The 22,573-nt window shown below is 41.7% G+C and overlaps 2 protein-coding genes across 5 annotated transcripts in view; one reads left to right on the top strand and one right to left on the bottom strand.

The window, feature by feature from the left end:
* Positions 1-221: 221 nt before the first annotated feature.
* On the top strand, positions 222-10,051 carry tmem41aa (transmembrane protein 41aa). Its single transcript, XM_079821722.1, has 5 exons — positions 222-466; positions 6,296-6,446; positions 7,783-7,944; positions 8,043-8,181; positions 8,259-10,051. The coding sequence occupies exons 1-5, from the start codon at positions 294-296 to the stop codon at positions 8,477-8,479; spliced, it is 846 nt and encodes a 281-aa protein (XP_079677848.1). The 5' UTR covers positions 222-293; the 3' UTR covers positions 8,480-10,051.
* igf2bp2a (insulin-like growth factor 2 mRNA binding protein 2a) overlaps positions 9,993-22,573 on the bottom strand; it is a 63,453-nt gene continuing 50,872 nt past the window's right edge. For 2 of the 4 annotated variants that reach the window (XM_079821718.1, XM_079821720.1), the window contains exons 11-16: positions 21,440-21,508; positions 19,353-19,472; positions 17,567-17,641; positions 17,265-17,396; positions 15,661-15,774; positions 9,993-13,941 (exon numbers count right to left, since the gene is read on the bottom strand). In XM_079821718.1, coding sequence (XP_079677844.1) covers positions 13,846-13,941; positions 15,661-15,774; positions 17,265-17,396; positions 17,567-17,641; positions 19,353-19,472; positions 21,440-21,508 — 606 coding nt within the window. In that variant the 3' untranslated portion in view covers positions 9,993-13,845. The remainder of the gene's footprint in view (positions 13,942-15,660; positions 15,775-17,264; positions 17,397-17,566; positions 17,642-19,352; positions 19,473-21,439; positions 21,509-22,573) is intronic. The other 2 variants (XM_079821719.1, XM_079821721.1) reach the window with 1 other exon arrangement.

Below are 22,573 nucleotides of genomic sequence, written 5' to 3'. Positions count from 1 at the left end.
TTTTAGTACATTCTGGCATCTTTTTGTTTTCATCAAATGTTTCATAATTTTCTGTTACGAAACTCATGGGTAAACTGGTGAAACAACGAATTCTACTAAAGCGAAGGACTTATGAATATTAAATAGATCACGAGACCATGCACGCCAAGAAGGTTGCCAATCAGCGGCCACATAGACTAATTCAAATTCATAAGTATGGCCTTCGCCTACGTAGGATTCGTACTTTCGTTCCCGGAAGTTATCCGCAGTGAATTGGACATGCAGTATCTGCGCCCTCTAGTAGTTTTTCCGTCATGCGCTCGCTTGCTGGACTGATCGCTGTAATAGTGACGGCTACATTTTACCTTTATTTACTCTCCTCTTATCTCCCCCCTGGACCTCAGCTGCCTAAACAGGACCATGAAGGAGACACGGCTAAATCTAATGGTGAAGACAACCAAAGTGAAATGGAGACTGCAGCCTCCAGGTGTGCCTGTCTAATGCATGTGATCATAACTACGGTCTGTCTTTCGATATATACAGCTCTCACAGCTGGAATTGTGATTTACCCGTCTTATGCAAAACATTCTGAGGATGTATAGCTTGCATAGTGTAAAAAAAGCTTTATTAAAATGGATGCTCTCTATTTTGTCCTTGTCTCCAGCTGTCATTTGTCCTTTGGCAGTGAAATTAGATCTGTTTTGTTGCTGCCATGATAATGCAGAAGATTATTTGTGAACACCCACTACTATTGTCTGCGATACTCTACCTACTCATATTAGAGAAACTCAGTTTCTTAATTTATTTCAATATTATCTTAAGACTCATTTCTAGGATAGCTTTTAATCAGCTTTTTTCCTCTCTTTATGTATTTATTTTTATCTTAATGTTTTTTTTCTAAAATATATTATCAATATGTCTCTTAGATGTCTTAAACCACTATTCTTTTTATATTTTGTATTAAATAAATGAGGAATAGATACTAGCGTAACCTTGGCTCCTTAGATAATGGAAACGAGCATGGAGTTAGTTGCTAACACTATGGGGAAACTGTTTCTCTGAAATACTGAATCATACATTGAATCATGTTCCCTTACGAGAGTACTCTCGTATTGCGTTTGCTAAACGCTTATGGGGGAATTCCTTTCCTCGAGATATTGAAGCAAATTTTTATCCAAAAATACCTTTTACACGCAGTGCAGCTGCACAACTCTCAGCAGGAAGCAGCTGCGTGCTGATTGGCTGTGCCGTTGCAACTGCAGCAACCTATAGCGAGACCGCGGGGCGGGACGGACCAATCAGGTCCTTCCAAATTCCCGCCACAAGGGGCAACAGAATTTGCATAGCCAAGGGTATATAAGACCCTGTCTCGCAAGGTTAGTCAGATTAATTCTTCTTCAGCGACTTGCTCTCGCTGAGCTCCGGATCGAAGCCTGCCGTCGACACGCACCCAGCGGAACTCTGCAGCCTGAGGACGTCGGATTCTCCGCCTTCAGCCTGCCTTCCAGCTGCGCCATCCGGCACATATCCTTTTAATACCTTCTGTGTTTACACTTTCAAAAAGAGCCGAGACGTTGTTTCAAATGTCTCGTTCCTGCGCCTCGTGCAGAGGTTTTATCGCGGACGAGGATTGGCACATCATCTGCGTGTCATGTCTCGGCCGAGACCACACGCAGGCTGCACTCAACCAGGGCGGCTGCCCGGAGTGCGACGAACTGACGCTGCAGACCCTTTGGGCTCGGCTCGCCAGTTTCGACCCGAATCCCGTCCCTTGCTCTCAGCCTCTCGAGCCACGGAAGAAGAAACGTCGCGACCAGAGGCCCCCAGAGCGCTCTGACGAGCACACGCCGGGCATGTCCCCGCGTGCCTCGCCATCGCCCGTATTGTTCGTCGAGGAACAGCACAGCTGCCCTCGCCTGGCGGCTGCTACTGTTTCCTTCGGCGGACCGGAGGAGGAAGAGGATGACAGCCTTTCCCTTGCTGCATCCGAAAGCGGGTGGTCGGATACGGCCTCGGAGCACGCCACTTCGACGCGGACTGCCAGCGGCGCCATAACCTCAGTCGACGCTGAGCTTATGCGCCTGCTCACGAAGGCCGTGGACGACCTCGGCATTGACTGGTCTCAACCCGAGGAGCCCACGAGAAGCCGACTGGATGAGTGGTTTTTCGAGAACCGCCATCAACCGACCACTCAAAGGCCTGCTCCCTTCTTCCCAGAAGTCCACGAGGAACTAACAAAGTCGTGGAAGGCGCCATTTTCTTCTCGCGCCAAATCCTCTTTTTCTTCAGCGCTCTCGGTGGTCAATGGCGCCCAGAAAAAAGGATACCAAGCCCTTCCTCCCCTCGAGGAAGTCGTCGCTGCACACCTTTGCCCGCCCTCCGCCAGAGGATGGCAGTCAAAGGCTGTGCACCCTTCCAAGGCCTGCCGCACTACTTCCAGCCTCGCCGGTCGAGCATTCGCCTCCGCCGGCCAGGCGGCGTCAGCGCTACACTCGATGGCGGTGCTTCAGGTCTTCCAGGCCAAACTCCTCCGTTCCCTAGATGAGTCTGTCCCTGATAACGAGGCTCTGAAGGATCTGCGCGGCGCCACTGACTTGGCCCTGCGCGCCACCAAGGCCAACGCTCAGGCGATCGGCAGATGTATGGCCAGCTTGACTGTGTTGGAGCGCCATTTGTGGCTCAACCTAACCGAAATGAAGGACGCGGACAAGACCTCCAAAGTCGTCCTCAAACCAAGACATGGATATGTACCTAAAGTGCTTTCAACTCCGTTCAGAGCACAGGTAATTTCACTCTCAGCACTTTCATCACCGATAGATGAAGAAGATGCTAATTTGCTCTGTCCTGTCAGAGCGCTGAGAATATACATAGAGCGTTCCGCTGCTTACAGGCAAACTGAACAGCTCTTTGTATGCTTTGGCGGCTGCACCCGAGGGTGCGCGGTTACAAAGCAGACCTTGTCACGTTGGATAGTGGATGCTATCTCACTGGCCTATGAGTCTAAAGATCTCAGCTGCCCTTTAGGCATCAAAGCCCATTCTACTAGAGGCATGGCCTCTTCGTGGGCTTGGTCTACTGGCATTTCTCTGAATGATATCTGTGCGGCGGCAGGCTGGGCCTCCCCGTCCACTTTTATCAGATTCTATAATTTAGATGTTCCGGCCTTACAAGCTGGGCTTCTTGCTGTGTAAACAGATTTAACCCCTTAAGGCTCGAAAAGTCCGGTCTGGGTTAAATATTGTATAAGTCATAAGCACATTCCTTATACGGCTCGAATTATCTGGCCATTCATTATTCCTGGCCCGACTATGTCTGGTCTATACATTATATTATTACACGTATATCGTGTTCATTCTCATTAAGGGCCCGACTCAGGTCTGGCTCATTTTGGGACTTCTTGATATCATATTACGGGCCCACCTAGGTTGGCCTGAGCCGTTAAGCAAGCACAGCGTTTTGCATTGGTCCCCCATAAGCGTTTAGCAAACGCAATACGAGAGTACTCTCGTAAGCGAACGCTTCGGTTACTAACGTAACCTCGGTTCCCTAAGATGAGGGAATGAGTATTGCGTTTGCTTGCCGTGCTTGCTTACTTGCTCAGGAGTCACTTCAGTCGATTAACCTGACTAACCTTGCGAGACAGGGTCTTATATACCCTTGGCTATGCAAATTCTGTTGCCCCTTGTGGTGGGAATTTAGAAGGACCTGATTGGTCCGTCCCGCCCCGCGGTCTCGCTATAGGTTGCTGCAGTTGCAGCGGCACAGCCAATCAGCACGCAGCTGCTTCCTGCTGAGAGTTGTGCAGCTGCACTGCGTGTAAAAGGTATTTTTGGATAAAAATTTGCTTCAATATCTCGAGGAAAGGAATTCCCCCATAAGCGTTTAGCAAACGCAATACTCGTTCCCTCATCTTAGGGAACCGAGGTTACGTTAGTAACCGAAGCGATTTTGCACCTGCATGAACATGGCATATCAGGCCACCAAAACGGGCATGGCCATTCGCCTATATAAACCGGCTCAGAATGCCATTTTCCTCAGAATATTTCAACTGAAGAGTGACAAGCAACAACTCGTATGGGATCTACCAACTTGTACTTGTATGTAAAAATGTGTGTAAATATAAGCACACATCTGAGCATGCTTACGCAGAGAATCTAGTGGTAGAATAGCAACACTTCACATAAAAAGCATTTAAGAGTGTCACAGCATGCATTAAGTAATCCACATATGTCCTGTGTTTCCTTTAATTATAAATCACTCAATTTATAATTTTTTTAGTTTTAAACACAATGTGTAATTGGTGTCAAACCCTATAAATGACAGCTGTGGCTAATGTTGGATGCAATTATTTCCTTGGCCCCAACCTACATCCTTACCAAAGTCCTCAACAAGCCGAAATAAAATGTGGCTTTCATGCTATCGCCAGATTCCCATACATAATTGGAGCCATAGTTGCACCCACATCGCCATAAAAGCACCATCAACCAACGTATTTCATGATGTAAATAGAAAAGTGTTTCAGTCTGTTAACATGCAAATCATTTGCGATGCATATTTGTTTTTGTTAAACGTCATTGCGCGACTCATTCTGTGTTTGTCAAGTTCCTCTTCTTTGCTATCTCTGCCATTATAGCGGTGAGGAAAAAACACAATCATGTGATTTTTAAAGGGAAGCGTTTCTGAATGCTATTGACCGTGAACGTGAACGAGCATGGTACTTGCGCACATGTGGGATTTATCAACAACTCATGTGCGTAAGAACTGTGTGCGCACGTTTGATAAATACGTATTTTCTTGTACTGAGACACATTCTAAATTTCATTCATAGGACAAAATATAGAACCTTTTCTACGCACTGTTGATAAATGAGGGCCCAGACACATCCTGACACACCCGGAATGGCTTCCCAGGCCTGTATTCTGGTGGCAAGGGACTGGACCGGCTGGAAGAGGAGAAGTGCTCTTTTTGGCTTGCTATAACAGCCATGAACTGCCTGGGTGCACACACTTTTTGGGGGGCAGACCCAGCACTGACGGCAAACACGTTGTTGCCAGCGCCCAGGACTGAACAAGGCTTTTTGGGAGTCTTTTGGGTGGTGGTCTGGCCTCAGCGGGACCTTGCCTTCCCCTTTTTATGGCAAGCACATCAGAGTTGTTTCGTCTTTGGCTCAGGATCCACCGCTATCTTCAGGCCGGGACCCTGGCATTTAGGAAGGGGGAAGCGATTACCGCTATAGGGGCATTGTCTGACCTCAGGCTCTGGTTGAGGCTGAGCAGCCTGACACAGCTGAACTGGATTGGTTTGTCAGGAAGTGGTGCATGGCTTGCACCGATTTCTGGGCCCCAGCAAGGCATTTAGCAAAGCTGAACAGGCTCGATGGAGAGACTGGGCTGACATCCTATCAGGGTCCTTGATCACCATCAGATTGAACTAGAGGTGGCTCTCCAGCACCACTAGGGGGGCACTCCTCCGCATCAGAAGATACCAATGACATGGCATCATCGGCAGACTCCACCTCTGAAACCCCCAAAGGGGACCAAGCTGCTTACACTAGACAAGGGGCGCTGGTCTTAATAGGAGAAGATCACTAGGGAGTCTGTGGGGAGAGAGAGGCACACGGGAACTGAGCCGGTGTGAGCTTACTTGAAACCCCCCCTGCTCGGTGCTCAACCCCCTCGACTCAGCTGTTTCTTCCTACAAGGCTCCTGGGAGGAAGGAAACTGGAGAGCGCAAAGGGCTGTACTCCTTTCTTGTTAGAAAGCGATCCGCAAGCACAGCGAGAGCAGCTTGTCTCGGTGAGCGTGGCTTCAGCATGGCCCAGATAAGCGGTACTTCACTGTGCTTGTCCCGAGGTGTGCAGGGCACTCGTGGTGTGACATTTTGAACCAAGCGTCGCTGATATTTGCTCTTTCAGGTGTGAAATTTTGATTTGGCTGATGGCCGCAGGGGAGAAGCACTGGTTAATCCCCCGCTGGGCTCTTCCACGGCAAGAAGAAAGGCTTCTTTTCTTCTCAGTCTGTTTTGATAAGCTGAAATGTCATTTGCAGGTACATAAACGTGATTCGATCAGGCTTCAGTATTTTGGTGATAAAGAGTTCCCCCATAGCGTTAGCAACTAACGCAATGAGAGTTAACAGGATCAAAAGGGAACCAGATATAATTTCCTCATCTCTGATAAAGAGTTTTTAGGCTAGTAAACAATGGGCTGTAAACATTGCAAAAAGGCCAATTCTTGAGCTATTACCATAGTGTCTTAATCTCCAGAGATGCTGTCCCTGCAAGTTTACCAATGTCATGTGACTTTATTTTGGTCCAGGTTGAAGTTCCCATCAGACCTGGATGAGCTGAAAGAGATGGCAGAGCTGTTGCAGTTTTATAAAACAGAGCACACAGGATATGTGCTGTTACTCTTCTGCAGTGCCTACATCTACAAGCAGGCTTTTGCCATACCCGGATCCTCTTTTTTAGTAAGAGCACAACTTACACACAGTTGAAACATCATACTTAAATGTACACTTAAAAAGGATTTATCTTTCCTATTGTGTTGCGGGTCAATTTGACCCACATTGAAACACTGCTTAAACTGTTAATTTCTTTCCGGGAATCATGAAGGTCATGAATCTGCATGCAAAGGTTCTACACCGATGGATTTTGGAAATGCTGTACAAATGTTGGTGACTACGATCAAAATGAACCCTAAGGGTTTACATGCGAATGTGTCAAATATTATCACTGGGCCGGGCAAAAAACAGAAAATGTTTATTGTAACTTGTCAAAGACCAAAATATAAAATGTTTGAGAATAAGAATTTCAATTGAAGACCCATCTTCTGAACCAACCAAGAATTCTGTTTCTTCGTCTATTTGAGTCACAGTTGTTAGTTTTTTGGATCTCAAATACTAGACAGTTGCAGCACTGACAAGAAGTTTGAGAAACCCATTTTACTCACACAAGGCTTTGAGAACCAGACATAACAAAAAGGCAGTGGCTATAGCGATAGATGCTATTTGCACTAAGTGAAAATAGCAGTATTTCTTAGTGATCTGCTATTTACACTAGTTGGATGATATTTATACTTATAAAGTGGCAGATACTATTTGCACCTCAGTGTTGTTCCACATGAAACAGTATGCAACAATAACAGAGTGTAAATTATTATATTTGTTAAAATTATTAAATGAATGCCGTCTTATTGGGACAGTAAAGCCCTCCCTAAACCTACCCCCTAACTGATAAAAAACACCTAATCGACACTTTATTTCCACTTTTCAAATATTTTCTTTTAAATAAAAATGCCTTTCCGATCTGATATATGATGGGAAAAGGGATTAGAGCGAATTCGGCAAAAGGCGTATTTCTGCCGCACACTTTACCCCTATATTATTGCTGTTGTACACAAACCAGTGTCTTCCGTCTCACTCCTTTTGTCTCACTCCGTAACAAAAGGGCAGAGGTTATTTATTTACATTATATACAAATAGCAATAAATACTATTTGCACAAATAATGTTAGATGCTATGTATACTGAGTTGTAGTCATTTTCACCTGTGTGCAAATAGTAACTACAAGTAGTCATAACAAAAAAAATTATATATATTTTAAGTCTTTGACAATCTGCGATAGATGTTAGTGTTTTGGTGTCTATTTTCAGCAAATTGCTTGGAAAACAATAGGGTTTAATTTGACCCCTCCACACAAACAGCGTTCCCATATTATCGACACAGCAGGACGGCTATGTATAACATACACCTTCATATCCTTTGATTTTGACTCTACTTCAAGTGTATGACTTGTTTTCCCCAGAACATCTTGGCTGGGGCCTTGTTTGGGACGTGGTGTGGTCTTTTACTCGCCTGTGTCCTCACCACAGTAGGTGCCACTCTCTGTTTCCTCCTGTCCCAAGCGTTTGGCAAGCAGTACATTGTAAGGCTGTTCCCTGACAAGGTGGCTATGCTGCAGAAAAAGGTACATCTACTTATCGTGTCTTCTACGATGTCTGAAAGCACAAAGTATGCTAATCATCACTGGATTTTTATTCATAACTTTACAAACATGTTTTCCAGGTCGAGGAAAACAGAAGTAGCTTGTTCTTTTTTCTGCTGTTCCTGAGATTCTTTCCAATGAGTCCAAACTGGTTCTTAAACATGACCTCCCCAATACTGAATATTCCCGTCACTCTTTTCTTCATGGCTGTCTTCATTGGTAAGCACGGTTATATGAAGAACATTTCCCTTGATTATTTGTAGCATTTATTTGAAACCTGTTTATTTGTCTTTCAGGCCTGATGCCATACAACTTTATCTGCGTCCAGACGGGATCAATGCTGTCTCGTATCTCCTCTCTGGATGACTTATTCTCCTGGAGTGTGGGGTTGAAACTGCTCCTTATTGCTTGTGTTGCCCTGCTGCCTGGAGCTCTGATCCGTAAATACAGCACTCGGCACCTCCGCCTGGACGGCCTTGAAACAAATGGTCTCAGGCAAGACAAGAAGGACAGATAAGGGACAGTGTGGGGTCATTGATCCGATCCTACTTAGTCACTTTGTAGGTGGTTACCGTTTGGACTGAACGTGTTTTTTAAGAGCTCTAAAATCTTAAAAAAATTGTGGCCTAACATTTTCTAAAAATTGAAGAGTAATTTGTTTTTTTACATATTGTTTATTTGGAAGGCTGCTGTGTCTTTTTAGGCACAGATTGTAATGTATGTGAGAGAAAGGACCTTTTTTCTGCCATTTTGCGATCTTGTATTAGGTCTATTTGTAATGTTGCTGGTCTTGAATTCTGAATCCTGCTTTAATGTACAAATCACAGAGTTTACTATACATACTGTGCATTTATTCCAATGCACATCAGCTGTCCATAACAGGCTTTTGTGGTATAAAAGACGTGATTTTGCATCAGAGTATAGATATTTGAGGTATTTAATACCATCCTTTTTTGTACAGACTCTAATAATAGGAATATTGTGGATTTTGGTTGTGGGTTACTGTTGTGGAACTTAGCCTTAAATATTGAACTACCTCACTGAGTGGGAAAATATTATATATTTTTACCATGTTGGGGTACTTGTATAAATATTAAAATGGAACATCAAGCTGTAAATATGCACTATGGGTTTTTCTATATGGAAAGGCAGACATCCAATATGTGAAGTCATGCCCAGTCACTGAAAGCCCATCCAACTTGGTAGTGTTTAAATGGTGAATTAAAGCACATTCTTTTCTATGTACCAGTGGCATTAGCAACGCTGTGAGCAGAATGCAGTATTTTCATTCACCTAACACCCAAATCATGTGAGTAAAGCTGTTTAAGATGTGATCAATCTTCAACCGTCTGACAATAAACTCATTCCATTAGCTTCTGTGGGAACATTTAATCACACCTGCATGCTGTTCATTTCCAACAAGCATTCATATGCACAATTGATGAATGCTGCTTTAAATTAAAAGGGGGTGCCATCACATTATGATTTGTGCATTTGTTTGACCCAATAACAGGGGTGCCCAATCCTGCTCCAGCAGGGCCTGCAAAATTTAGCTCCAACCTGCCCCAACACACTTTTCTAGGACTGTGTCCGAACCCAGATAGCAAAAATCATCTGGCCCAGACCATTCGTAAGTGTCTTTTGGCACAAAAGGGGCCAATACCGGCACGGATCCGTTTTTACTCATCCGGACAAGATGCGGATTCCTTTATGGCGATTTGGCCCAAATGTGGCCCGAATCTGCTTTGTGACTGTTGTTCCCGCCCACGAAAACCCGGCCTGGATCCGTATTAGAGCAGTGAAACAAAGCTGATTGTAACGCGGATTTGCCGGTTCGGAGACGAATCCGGCTCGGAGTCAGCTGCTGTCTGGGAAACAGTCACCAGCCATAGTGCAAGGGCTACGCAATTTTGGGGAAGAGTCTAATCGTAAGTGTCTAATTAAGATTGAAGCTAAACTCTGCAGGACAGTGGCCCTCCAAGAGAAGGACTGGATACCCCTGGCCAAGAAAGATAAGCTTCAGACACGAGAATTTTATAAAGAATTTTTATTGCTCAAATCCATGTTGATCAGCAGTACAGTTCGCCTACATTTCAAAACAACATGTTAGCAAAGAAAAAAAAAAAGATCAGCTCTCAGTCCCCCCCCACTACCCACAATCCAGCTAAGGGGACACAGCAGGCAGTGCAGCAAGCCCAGTCTCCATTTCACATTGCTCAATGAACAAACGTGAGAAGCTAGAGAGCTGCGTAGGAATGGATCTGCCGTGGAAAAGGCGCAAAGAAGTTTTCACAGCCTATGATTTGTGTTGATTTCTCATGCATCGCTCTGATTTCCTGCTCTCATCCCGAGTTAAACGCAACTAGAATGCTGTCGACATACTGTGAGCAACTACAGCTGCATTTGTGGTCTATTCTAATATCAACCGAATATCAAAAAAAAACATAGAACAGCACCTACTTTAAGTCTCCGTTCACCCTAAAGGTTTTAGGGCCCAAAGCAGACCACAGAAATTTCATGCCAAGACTACAAACAACAGCTACCCTAAACTGACCTGATTCGTTCGACTTATATTAGCTATGACTTATGGCCTAAAGATAATGCAAAGACCTCAATTATCCCTAGCGTTATGTTACAGGATATCGTAATGGATAGCGAGACAGTTTAATTACCAGATTACAGAGACAATATAACAGTTTGATGTTAGTTAATGCACGTATTGACTAATGCTTCCGTAAAGTTAAATACTGATGCACGACTGATGCACACCTGACAAAGCTTTGAAATACAAACTCTTTAAGAAAAGTTAAGAACCACTGTAGAACGTTAGATAGGTGTCTATCGACAGCGTGGCGCGTCTTAGTTACAATAACACTTAAAAGTGAACCGAGTTACCATACTGCTACACAACCTGAACTCCATCAATGAGCAAACACCTGAGATTAAGCAGAATGTCTATCATTCAGGGGAATTGACGGCCTCGTTTGGCTACGAGCCTTCACAGAGTCAAGAACCGTGTTTAGCCTCTAACCTTTACTAACAGAAACACCGTGATCACCTGACATCTGTGCTACTCTTTGTGGATAAGTTTCTTCATAGGTAAAAAACGATTTACACAGGTCTACGGTAACGCACCCCTACCGAAAAACTATGGAGCGGGACTTCTTGCGGTTCAGTCCACAGACAAATCATGTGAATTACTGTGTGAAAGCAAACCAGCTTTGCAAGTACAAGTACTCAGACCTGACCGTCTACTGTCCTCTATCTCGATTTGACATAGGCCTCGGTTTTTGAGAGGTAACACGCATGTACAGTAACCGGCAACAGATCCACTGAGCAGATCTGAGGCGACAAAAATACCTGCATTTGTGATTTTTGTGTGATTACGATAAACAAACACAGTGACTCTGTGAATTATTACATCAAGAAAACAGAGCTGTTTTATTTTTGTATTTTTTTTTTGTTTTCTATTTTTCTTCATATCAAACCAGGTTTGTTTTGTGAAAGGCCTTGATAGAAAAAACTCAATTAAAAAATTTGGTCTTACTGTAATTCCTGAATTTGGACTCATTTTTATAAAATGTAAAGAGAAAGCTGGCTTACGCTTTAGACAACGTAACGCAGTTCTTTGAATTAAGATATTATACATGTCTTTTTTAAACCATTTGTCACTGATCTAGACGTCAGTACACAGTATCCACATTCGGAACCCCTTTCGAACAGGTAAGTACCCCTCAGTTACACATTCTATAAATCACGAGGTTGTGATCGGTAAAATAACGCCGTAAATTCGCATAGAGTTTTGAAAGCTTTAAGATCCATTCCTCTTTGTCAGATGGACCTGAAAACTTCAGACTAGTCTTTTTCTTGATCTTTTATTATTATCATAAAAAAGAAAACTTTCAGTTTACAAGGCATACAAAATGTGGGGAGAAAAAAAAGGGAAATTAAGATTGAGGTACCCTGACGCCTGAGGTAGATCACAATACTGACATGCGCGCCAATCACATTCTGATCAAAGTGTTGCGTTGATTCATTACTGTTCTTACTGTTAGTATACTACCAATATTCATAGTCTACTTCCAAGAAAATAAACACTTCCCTTCAGAATAACATGGCAGTGTTCCACCAAAAAAACAAAAAAAAAATACTTTTTTTCCGTTTGTTTCTTATTAATAGCTCTCCTCACAAAATAGGAAAAAAAAATAGATTCATAAATATTTCTCTCTCTTTATATATATATCTATATACACACACACGCATACACACAAATGGAAGCTGTGCGTATTGGCATAAACCTTGCGTCTGGAAGATGAGGCTTAGCTCTCATTGGGCGAGGGAGCTGTCTGTGATGTCATAGACCGGTGATGTTAAGGCCACGAGCTTCCATGGTCAAAAAGAAGAAGAAAATAAAGCACAAAGGGATATCTATGCCTGCACATCCTGTTGAAATAGTCGATCAGTTTCGCAAAACAGCCCCAGTATTGGTAAAAAAATCAAATAAAACAAAACAAAAACAATCTTGCTGACCAACCAGCTCACTGAACATGACAGGGTGGTGCTCTCTCTAAAAGGCTGCTTTTTGTACATTCACAGCTGTCATGCCGTTTAGAAAGCTCCCTGACAAAGAGTTTTAAAGCCAAACGCGGTCGTGTGTGTACCACAGGTGCCTCCTCGTCCCACGATCAACCTGACCCTCCAATCACATTTTGAGTCGCCCATCTTTTCGTTTGCTTTCAGCATAGATTAAGGCAGAGTTCTTGGTGCACATTCGATTTCGCTTCTGCCCGATGTCAAGTCAGTAAAGGTGCGCTGCCTTTCAGGCGCTGGTGCTCGCTTTATATTCTTTTCATACCCCCTAAAGCAAACCAGGGGTGGTGCCTCCTAATCCACATCTACTACATACCTACTCCGACTCGTAATGACTACCGCCACAAGAATGTGGCGGCGTTTAAAATGACAAAATGCAGAGGCCGCAAAAAAACACTGGCGTTAAAATAAAAAGGGAGTGTAAGAGCTGGATAGAAATGCCTAAAAATGATAAGCTAAAAAAATGAAAGATATGCACAGTAAGAAATGTTTTAACTGCATCCGTTGGCACACACAGGCTTAAGTAACAAGGATCCGTTGCGTTGGATGATGTGTCCTGAAATGCAAACAGGCTAAGATATGAGTAAACGTTCAGTCTTTTCCATGTCCCAACATTCTCATCCCATCATCAAAGAACTTTGAAAAACAATGTTATGCGTACGCAACCGCATATGTGCACTACTCGCCCAATGGCTTGTGCAAAACAAGAAGAATCGTACTTCTGCTTCAGATTACAGTATGTTTGTTCTAGTGTACTGGTGACAATACTGCTGAGGATCATTGAAATCGCAATCTGAGCATCAAAAAAAGAACAAAAATCGGTCACCAACTGCTAGTGCACACCCACACTTACCTACCCAAGAAAACAGCAACACAACTCAGTCAAAATGCATCAGTGTACACGTGTTAATGGAGCGTCTTATCTTTGTTAACCCTATATTAAGCCTAAATTAAGAAGTTTCTAAAGAAATTGTTACTTGGGGTGACAGTGATGTGTCCCGTCCTGATAACAGACGCCCCATACCTATTCTTTTCTCAGTCAGGGTGTGTTTCAACAATAAAAGGAACAGTTGTCTTCCTTGTGCTTCTTTCCTTCCCCCCTCCCTCCCCAAGCTGGCAGTGCACTCAGAGCCCTTCTGCCTTTGGCTCCTTCATCTCCCCTAGAAAGAAGTTCTTTGGTTTTGATCCCACGGCTGCTGGTCTGCCCGGCCGGTCCCCTGCATCCGGTCTGGTCTGATTCCAGTTGGGAGGGCTACATTCATTGGCAGGTGCCCGCTGGGGCTGCCCTGATGGTCACTTGGAGCGGTGTGTCACGGGGGCGCCTTGCTGGTGCTTCTGCTCCTGTTGTTTCACCTGCTGGATGATCTCCCTGATTTTCCTCTGTGCAGTCTGTGGGACCAGAGGAGAGCAAGTTTATAGTGGTAAATGCTTGGTTCCACTTTGGTTTCAATAGGAGAGAGGTGACTGCTTGAAGGTGGCACTATAAGACACATTAACCAATGTCATTGACCAATAAGAGGTGATTTTATTTGCACCCAATTCAATAGCAGCTCTTACATGGTCAAGAAACAAAATGAAGTAAAATACACTAGTACTACCTATCAAAAGTTTGGGGTCGGTAAGATTTTTTGGAAGAAGTCTCTTCTGATCACCAAGGCTGAATTTATTTGATCAAAAATACAGTAAAAAACTGTGAAATATTATTACAATTGATATAAACTGTTATCTATTTGGAATGGATATATTTTCAAATGTATTTTATTCATGTGAATTTTCTGCATCATTAGTCCAGTCTTTAGTATCACATGACCCTTCAGAAAGTATACTAATATGTTGATTTGCTGCTCAAGAAACATTTCCTATTATTATCACAGATGAAAGCATTTTTCAGGACTAGAAAGAAGCATTTATTTGATTCGTAATATTATAAATGTGTTTAATAATGTGTTTTAATCAATTTAATCTGTCCTTGAAGAATAAAATCAAAAATCAAAAAAATATTTCTAACCCCAAACTTTTGAGCTATAGATATAGAAAGACGGTTCACTCTTATTACTTCTAAGTCATTGCAGCAGCCGTTGAAAGCTTCACATGCGCAATGGCTGGTCTAGTCTGAAAAATAGGCTTTTATGACACTTTTTGAGCATAAGAAAACATTTATGGGACAGTTTATGTCAGATTGTTTTGCTGATTTGAAATGTTATGTAACTCCGAGCTCGGCGATCAGTTTTTGAGATTTCGGGATTCCCCCATTCAAATAGATAGGACTTGGTCTTGGATGCCCGAAATAGCTGCCCCGAGGGAGTTGCAAATATGGCCGCCGGGTGAACAGACTTTCCTTGAAAGAGACTTTGATAACACTTGATGTTGCACGACGCATGCGTGTGATGCTGACGCAGGAGCTGGCCAATACCCACTGAACCACTGGAGTCACATGGACTATTTCATGATGTCTTTACTACTTTTCTTCGGATTTCCTCAAAAATATCTCAATTTGTGTTTGGAACTTGGAGTAATTCATGTCAGAATTTTCATTTTTGGGTGAACTAACCCTTTAAGACCTAATGCATGAATCCAATCCCAACTGTTTACTTTCACTTTAGACAACTGACTGTGTTTACGTGAATACTCAACAAGAGGGCCATTTTGACACATAAATGTGTGTATTTAACATATCAAGTGCAAAAAGCTGCGAAAGTGAGGGGAATTCAGCACTCGTGTACTTCAAATGTGCGCTGCAGAAAGCAGTGTGTCAGTACCGAATTCAGTTCTCTGTTGTGGTCTCATGTCCTGCTCTTTCTTCTCATTCATTCTTGTTTCTTTGCTGCTCTATCATGTTTAAGCAGTCCAGTGCTGCACGGATATATTTACATACAGATAAATCTCTTTCCATTGATATCGTCATATTGCCCAGCCCTTCCCCACGCCTTCCCAACATGCTTTTGCACTACACACTTTGAAAACCCCCTGGAATAGAGTGTAGCATGTTTTCAGATTTAAGATCCATTACTAGAGCGGTACATACTAGAGCTGTAAATTTCAGTCCTTTTGTTTCATGTGAAAGCAAACACTGTCCACATCTGTAGTGAGATCTCATGTATACTTTACCTGGCTGGCAAAGAAATGCCCACTGATTTTGACAAAGACCTCATCGTTCTCGTCTGGCGTTTGGTCCCGTGGCACTATGACCTCTGCACTGGTTAGGTTCTGCAGCTCGTTAACCTAAAAGAGGTTCAGAGAAACAAGCTGATGACATCACTACCTAAAAGTCTGAATGTCAGTTGGGTCAAAGTGTCAATCAGACTCAAAAAAGAACAAGCAGCACATATCCAGTTGCTCATAGGTACATGACATACATCAAGACCAATCTGCTGTTATGCCCTTGGGTAACAACTGCAACAGCTATCTAGTTTAAAAATGATGCCCTGGTGGTTGGAGCCCCCAAGAATAGAGACAAATATTTACTAGAAACGATATGTACAGTTCCTAAAACATATAATTCTGACTGAAACAGGTCACAGTGACTCTGCTCTCTTTAAAGCCTTAGACCGAAAAGTAACAGTTATATAACATAACCACCAAACTTTAGCCATAATTACCCCCCCCCCCCCCTTTTTAAATAGCTTGAAAAAAAAAAAAAGCTTTCACAGACTTGTTCTGTACTTTTGCAGAGCAAATTACTTGGAAAATTTGTCAGGTCACAAAACGATTATCAAAAACAATAACATAATATTTTCATAATTTTCTCTGGTAGCATGTATGAGCTCTCTCAGGAACTATTCACACCACATTAACTTTAATTAATCAACAATGTTCCCATTCTTTAACAGTGAACATTTCATTGTTTTTGTGAAAGCTATTTTAAATGTTTTATGGATTCTCAGAATCACTATTTACTATTGCAAACACATTTTGACTCAATCATTTATAATGGTGCATAATGAAAGGAAGATTGACTAGTGATGAGAAACAGTTGTGATGGTATGTGCTACACAACAACTTATTTGAAAGGTGTAAACATATTTTATTGTGAATCAGAATCCTATATTAGGTCTGACATTAGAATCGCCTTTGACATTACTCAAGCTCAGGGTAAATAGCTTTCAGACTCTGAAACAAATTAATAAATAAACCCTATTGAACACTTTGTTTCCCCCATTGTATTTTTTAAATAAATGCCACACTAAGGCCTGATGCCACATCGACTGTGTTTGCTCACCCTGTGAAAAACAAAAAAACTCAGAAATCACTACATGATATCATAATGCAAATGTACAAAGCGCACAAAAACGAAGGAGATCAGAAAAAACTATTTAATTGTATTAATTTAATAAATCCAACAGGCAAGGAAAACTCAGAAAACAGAATAGCACAACACCGTAAGACACTGGTGAGATGGGAAAAAGAACTGCACAAAAAAGGGAGTATATATTTAGTTTAGTCTCCCCTTGTTTAGTCCAGTGTCAGTTTCATTCTGTTCACCTGCTGTCCCCTTGTTTAGTCTGATATATATCAGACTAAACAAGGGGACAGCAGGTGAACAGAATAAACTGACACTGGGAAACTAGGTCACAAGAAAGAAAAAAAAAAAACTAAAAACACACTGAGCATAACACAATCCTGACACAAAGTAGTGCTACTATGTTATATAAGGCACATCACTGAATGTTTCTGATCTTACCTACTACTTCTATATTCCACTATATTCTCACCGTTTTGCCGCCTTTCCCGATGACCCTCCCAGCTGCTGAAGAGGGCACTTTTATATGCGTCTCCAGCTTCACTTCCTCTTTTGCAGTGAAGAAATTCTCTTCTTTCAGCTTCCCAAATATCCTGCCCTGGGCCTAAAATGCAGAAGCACTATTCATTTTTTTAGGGGCATGATAGGGTACAACAGGGTTAAAGGCCGTTACATTTTCATTGAACTGTCATGTACATTAATTAATTCATTCATTCATTCAATTGCACCTAGACGGAATGTAACTAACTTTCCTGGGCTATTATATTCCTTTACCTTAAACTGAGCTTCTGGTGGGCCAGTGATGATGACCATCCTCTGAGTAACGTCAGGACTTTCTGCAGGTGCAATCTGAACATTAAAAACAACAACAAACCTTCAACAGATGAGCTCAGAGGAGAGTTCCACTATGAGTGTATTTCTGTGCACACGTTTGTGTTGTATTTACATACCAAGATATGAATCAACACTATTTTCTGAGATAATCAACGACATGCCACAAACACTGTTGACAGAACTTGATTGTCTTTAAAGAATATTCCTTTTATTTCTAGAGCTACATCTGAAGTGTGAACCATTCATTCAGCGAATTCTCTTGAAGTCACATCACACGACCACCAGAGGGATCCAAATGAATAGAGGTATTACAGTTTAAAGGGGTACTTCAGCGCTGGGAAGATGAATGTGTATTTAAACTGGGTCATTTATGTAGTAGAAATGTGAAATTATTTTTGAATTTGGTGCCTTCTAGACTGAGAAAAGACAGAAAATGTATTTTTGTCTCATGTGGATGAAAGACAACAACTCCCAGAATGCATTTGCTTCACTGCCCTACAAGGCCACTCCCAAAGCCACGGCTATTGGTTATCACTTGCCCACCGCGGCACCGCCTCCAACGTCTTTTTGATATTCATTGTAGTAAAATAATTTCGTTCAGTTAGAGAATAAACACTACAATTATAAACTGGACGTGTCTTTTCAATAAAGTGTGAGAGAGCCGAACGAAAGTCACGTCACAGACGCAGCAGGAGTCAGATTTCATTCACGACGAGAGAAGAGCTGAGCAGAGCTGAGGTAAGCGCAGATGTCATTCTCGGCGCATGTCCAGTCTGGCGCGTTATCAGATCCCATATGGAAGCTAAACGTTCATAGGAATTCATTGAAAAGTTGAAACACTCACTTTGCTCCATACCGCTCCGTTGTGAATGCCCGAGCCGAGCGGCAGAGGGCGTGCGCATTTACATTCTGTGAGTGAGATCCCTCCCCTGTGGGCGGGTTGAAAACATGCGGAACTAGCATAATTCTCTCGTCTCAGGGGGATATGAAGGGGGAAAGTACCATAATTCGAACTACCGGGTTTCTACTGATACAAAGCTTAATGCTAAATCACTGAAGTAACCCTTTAAATTTCTCCATGTTCAGTTTGTATTATGATTCTGTGGTCAAGAATTCAGTTTGGTTATATTCGATGTCATTATACCATATGCTGCAGTAAAATGCACCACACTGTAAAATTACATACAAATGTCAGCATTTATTGAAATATATAAAGAAATGATCTAAACAGTTCTGTAGCTACTGTCAAAGGTCACTAAGTGTAAACAGTTTCAACAATATTAAGAATTACTGTAATTAAGTATTTTTTATCAAATAAATGCAGCCTTGGTGAGCATAAGAGCCTTCTTTCAAAAACATTAAAACAATCTTGCCAACCCCAAACTTTAGAATGGCAGAGTAATAGTTCACATGCCATTAGACATTAAATGAACTGAGGCACAAACACACACTGAACCATGGGTTGGTGGACTGTCTCACGCTACTGATTACGCAGCAACCTACAGGACTGGCTGAATCAACAGTGAGGAGGTTACAGATAATTGGCTCACCCACACTGAGGCAACTAGGCCAAATCTGAGCATGATATGGTTAGATTCAAATCAAGGACCTCAGCAATGGGACGCAGAAAACTAGATGGATAATTGGGCTTCACATAACAAAAACATACAAGAAACCATTTTACAGATATGACAGTGGAGGAATTTTAGTGGGCAGAAATTCGTACCTTAATAGAAGCTCCTGCGAATCGTGCCAGTTGTTTAATATGCTGGCCCTTTTTGCCAATAATAGCACCAACAGCCTGAGTTGGGATAAAGAGGTAGACCACCTCCTGTTCAGGAGCCTGCTGTGGAGAGGGCAGAAGAAACATGCAAAATGTGTCATCCGCCAATTCAATTTACTTGCTGTAAATCAGGGATTCCTCTAAAATCCATCCGAGCATGTGATCCTTTTACAAAAGTGGTTTGTTAAAATGTCCATGTGTCTGTTTACTCTCTGTTTTTCCCCAAACCACCCACAATGCCACTGAGATACTGCTCAGTTCAGAGCAGGCTGCAGGTTGAGCCCTGAAGGTTCAGGTTTGAACCGAAACACTCCATTCATCACGAAAGTGATGTTGAGAACACAAACCACTTATTTGTTTCTATGGCCCTGTTTACACCTGGTATTAAGATGCGTTAACTTTCGACCACTTCCAGAGGTAGTTCGAACAGCTTTAAAAGACTGTCTGCTCTCCACCTACTCACCTGATGCGTAAACATTATGGGAAGTGCGCTAGCCAGACAGGATTTAAACTTTGTCGGCTGAAGACCTAAGTTTAGTTTGAAGACAAAAAACGTACCAAGCACAAAGTTCTCACACCATTCCTGATTTCTAACACACTCACAGTGTTCGCCGTGGTCTTGCGGCTGTCAGAGAAGAAACGAAAGCTGATGCTCTCCGTATGTTTTTAAGTTGTCTCCTGCGCATTCATATGTAAATTGGGTGAGCAATACATTTATCCGTCCATAGACACTCCCCTTGAAGTAATCAGGACAAAAGAGACGAATTAAAAAAAAAAAAAGGTGTAAACAGGTATGTGTCTCCATCGTCTACTTGTGATCCGATCAACCAAAATGCATCTTAATACCAGGTGTTAGTGTTGTCTCGAGACCGGTCTTAAGACCATTTTTTGAAGGTCTTGGTCTTGTCTTGGTCTCAACTGCATTTCTCCTTGGTCTTGTCTTGTTGGTCTTGTCTTGGTCTCAGACTTAGAGACTCAGGGTTTTATCTCAAGACCAGTCAAGACCACAACTGCAAGGATATCACTAAATTGCCGGTGCATTGTCTGAATTAACATCATTAATGTGGTTTGATGTAAAACTTACTGCTTAAAATGCAATCAATAACTTTTTTGTAATGTGATTTCTTTCGTTACCGTGCTGCCGGGTTCAAAATCAATCCAGCATTGTCTCAAAAATTCCCAAAATTAATATAAATGCACACAAAATTCTGAGATTTCGTTTTTTTATATAACATAGAAAATAATTAAGCAAAATCACAAGGGCAAGAGAGCTGTTTTCACGAATATAAGCGTGATTGCAAATTATATTGATTTTTACAAATGTTCAATAAACAAGAAGTTAATATTAAATGACACATTTTAAACTGTTAAATTAATCTGAACATATGCAGGTGTAATTGTACCAATTCAGATGCAACTTCAGTGCCATTAATTTTATTGTCAGTGATTTGATTGGTAACAGCGCTATAGTGTCTTACTATTCTAATTGTATTTATTAATTAAATATAAGACATTTATCAGACAGTAGATATGGATCTTTTAGATGAATTTAAAGAGTGCTAGTCTGGTCTTGGTCTCGGTCTCGACTTAGTCTCGGTTTAGTTGGTCTTGACTACAACACTACCAGGTGTAAACAGGGCCTAAAGGAATTGACCTGCCTGGCACCCAAGTGTGAACCATAGAAAACCGATGACTCATTGTTCAGACTCATGGTCAACAGTGATAGATTGAAGAGGTCTCAGAGAGTTTTTATTCATTAGTTAACAGCATTAGCTTGTGGTGCTCATTACTGCCAGGCAGAGAAAGAGGTTGTAATTTGTGAATAACTACTAAGTTATTTATTCAAATGACATGAGACATTGCAGTTGCACTGGGTTACAGTAAAGCTGATAACTGTGTCCATTGTCTAACTGGTTCATTAACAGATGAAGTCACTCCATATTTGTGGACAAGGTCAATGGATAGGAAACATTCTCTGTTTTTGAATGTTTTGAGGAATATATTTGAGTAAATATTGAGTAAGTACTCACTGTGTGCTGGTGAGAGACGGCACTAGCAGGCGGAACACCGTACAGCCCACCCAGCTGTGATGAGTGACCCTGGAACAGATGAGATGGATCAATTTACAAGAACATTTCACTGGCTCTCCTTTATTACACGTGTAAATACTGGGAACTTAGAACATAAGTCAGTCCTCATAAGTTCAACTCAACTTTGCATGATTGAACTGCCAGCTCTCATTCAAAAGGAGAGAGATGTGACTGAATAACAGACACAGAAACAACACCAAACACATTATACTGTATAAAATGAAAATAACAGTTAAATGTGACATTTATTATAATTGAGTTTGTGTGAATATTTTTTACTTAAAAAAAAATGAATATCAAATATTTAAAATATTATCTTTATATTGCCATTCATTTGGTGATTTAAATGTGAAAATATATTAATGCTAGGAGTGATTAACCATGATTAATTAAGTTTTTTTTGTTTGTTTGTTTACCAGCCCTACTTATGACACATTTAAGTTATATATTTAAAAAAAGACATTGGCCCATTTAATAGCCGCAACCTACAGTAGGCTCCACGAATATTGGCACCTTTGGTAAATATGAGCAAAACTGACTTTTTTTTTTTTTTTTTTTTGCAATTTCTCTTCATGGTAATTAATTAATTTTTTTTTTTACAAAAATCTAACCTTTAACTAAAGTCAAATAGTCAAAAGAAAAAAAGCCTTATCATGAAACTGAAGTATATTCCCCTTCATATGGTATGACATTAAGTTCACCTTAGTGATCAGGAACACTTAAGTGTTAAGTCATGACTTCCTGTTTCACTTTCACTAGCCATCCATCAGTATGTGAAAGACCTGAGAATGCAGTAATGATGTGTGACAAAAGGTTGTTGAGCTGCACAAATCATGAAATGGCTATAAGATCATAGTTTAATTGTTATAAGAATACTCATTTCCACCATATGGGCAAAAATTAAGAAGTTTAAATCATCGGGGGATTGTAACAATGTACCTGGAAGAGGACATATGTCTATATATTGGCCCCACACGCACTGAGGAGAATGGTTTGAGTCCCCAAACAAATTGTAAGGATCAAAGTAGGGAACTGCAGATGCTAGTTGGGTCTTGGGGTCAGAAAAAAACTATG

The sequence above is a fragment of the Gobio gobio genome (genome assembly GCF_949357685.1).
Source record: "Gobio gobio genome assembly, chromosome: 7".
NCBI classification, from domain to species: Eukaryota; Metazoa; Chordata; class Actinopteri; order Cypriniformes; family Gobionidae; genus Gobio; species Gobio gobio.
Note: the sequence above shows the minus strand (reverse complement) of the source record. Positions and strands in the feature narration are given on the sequence as shown.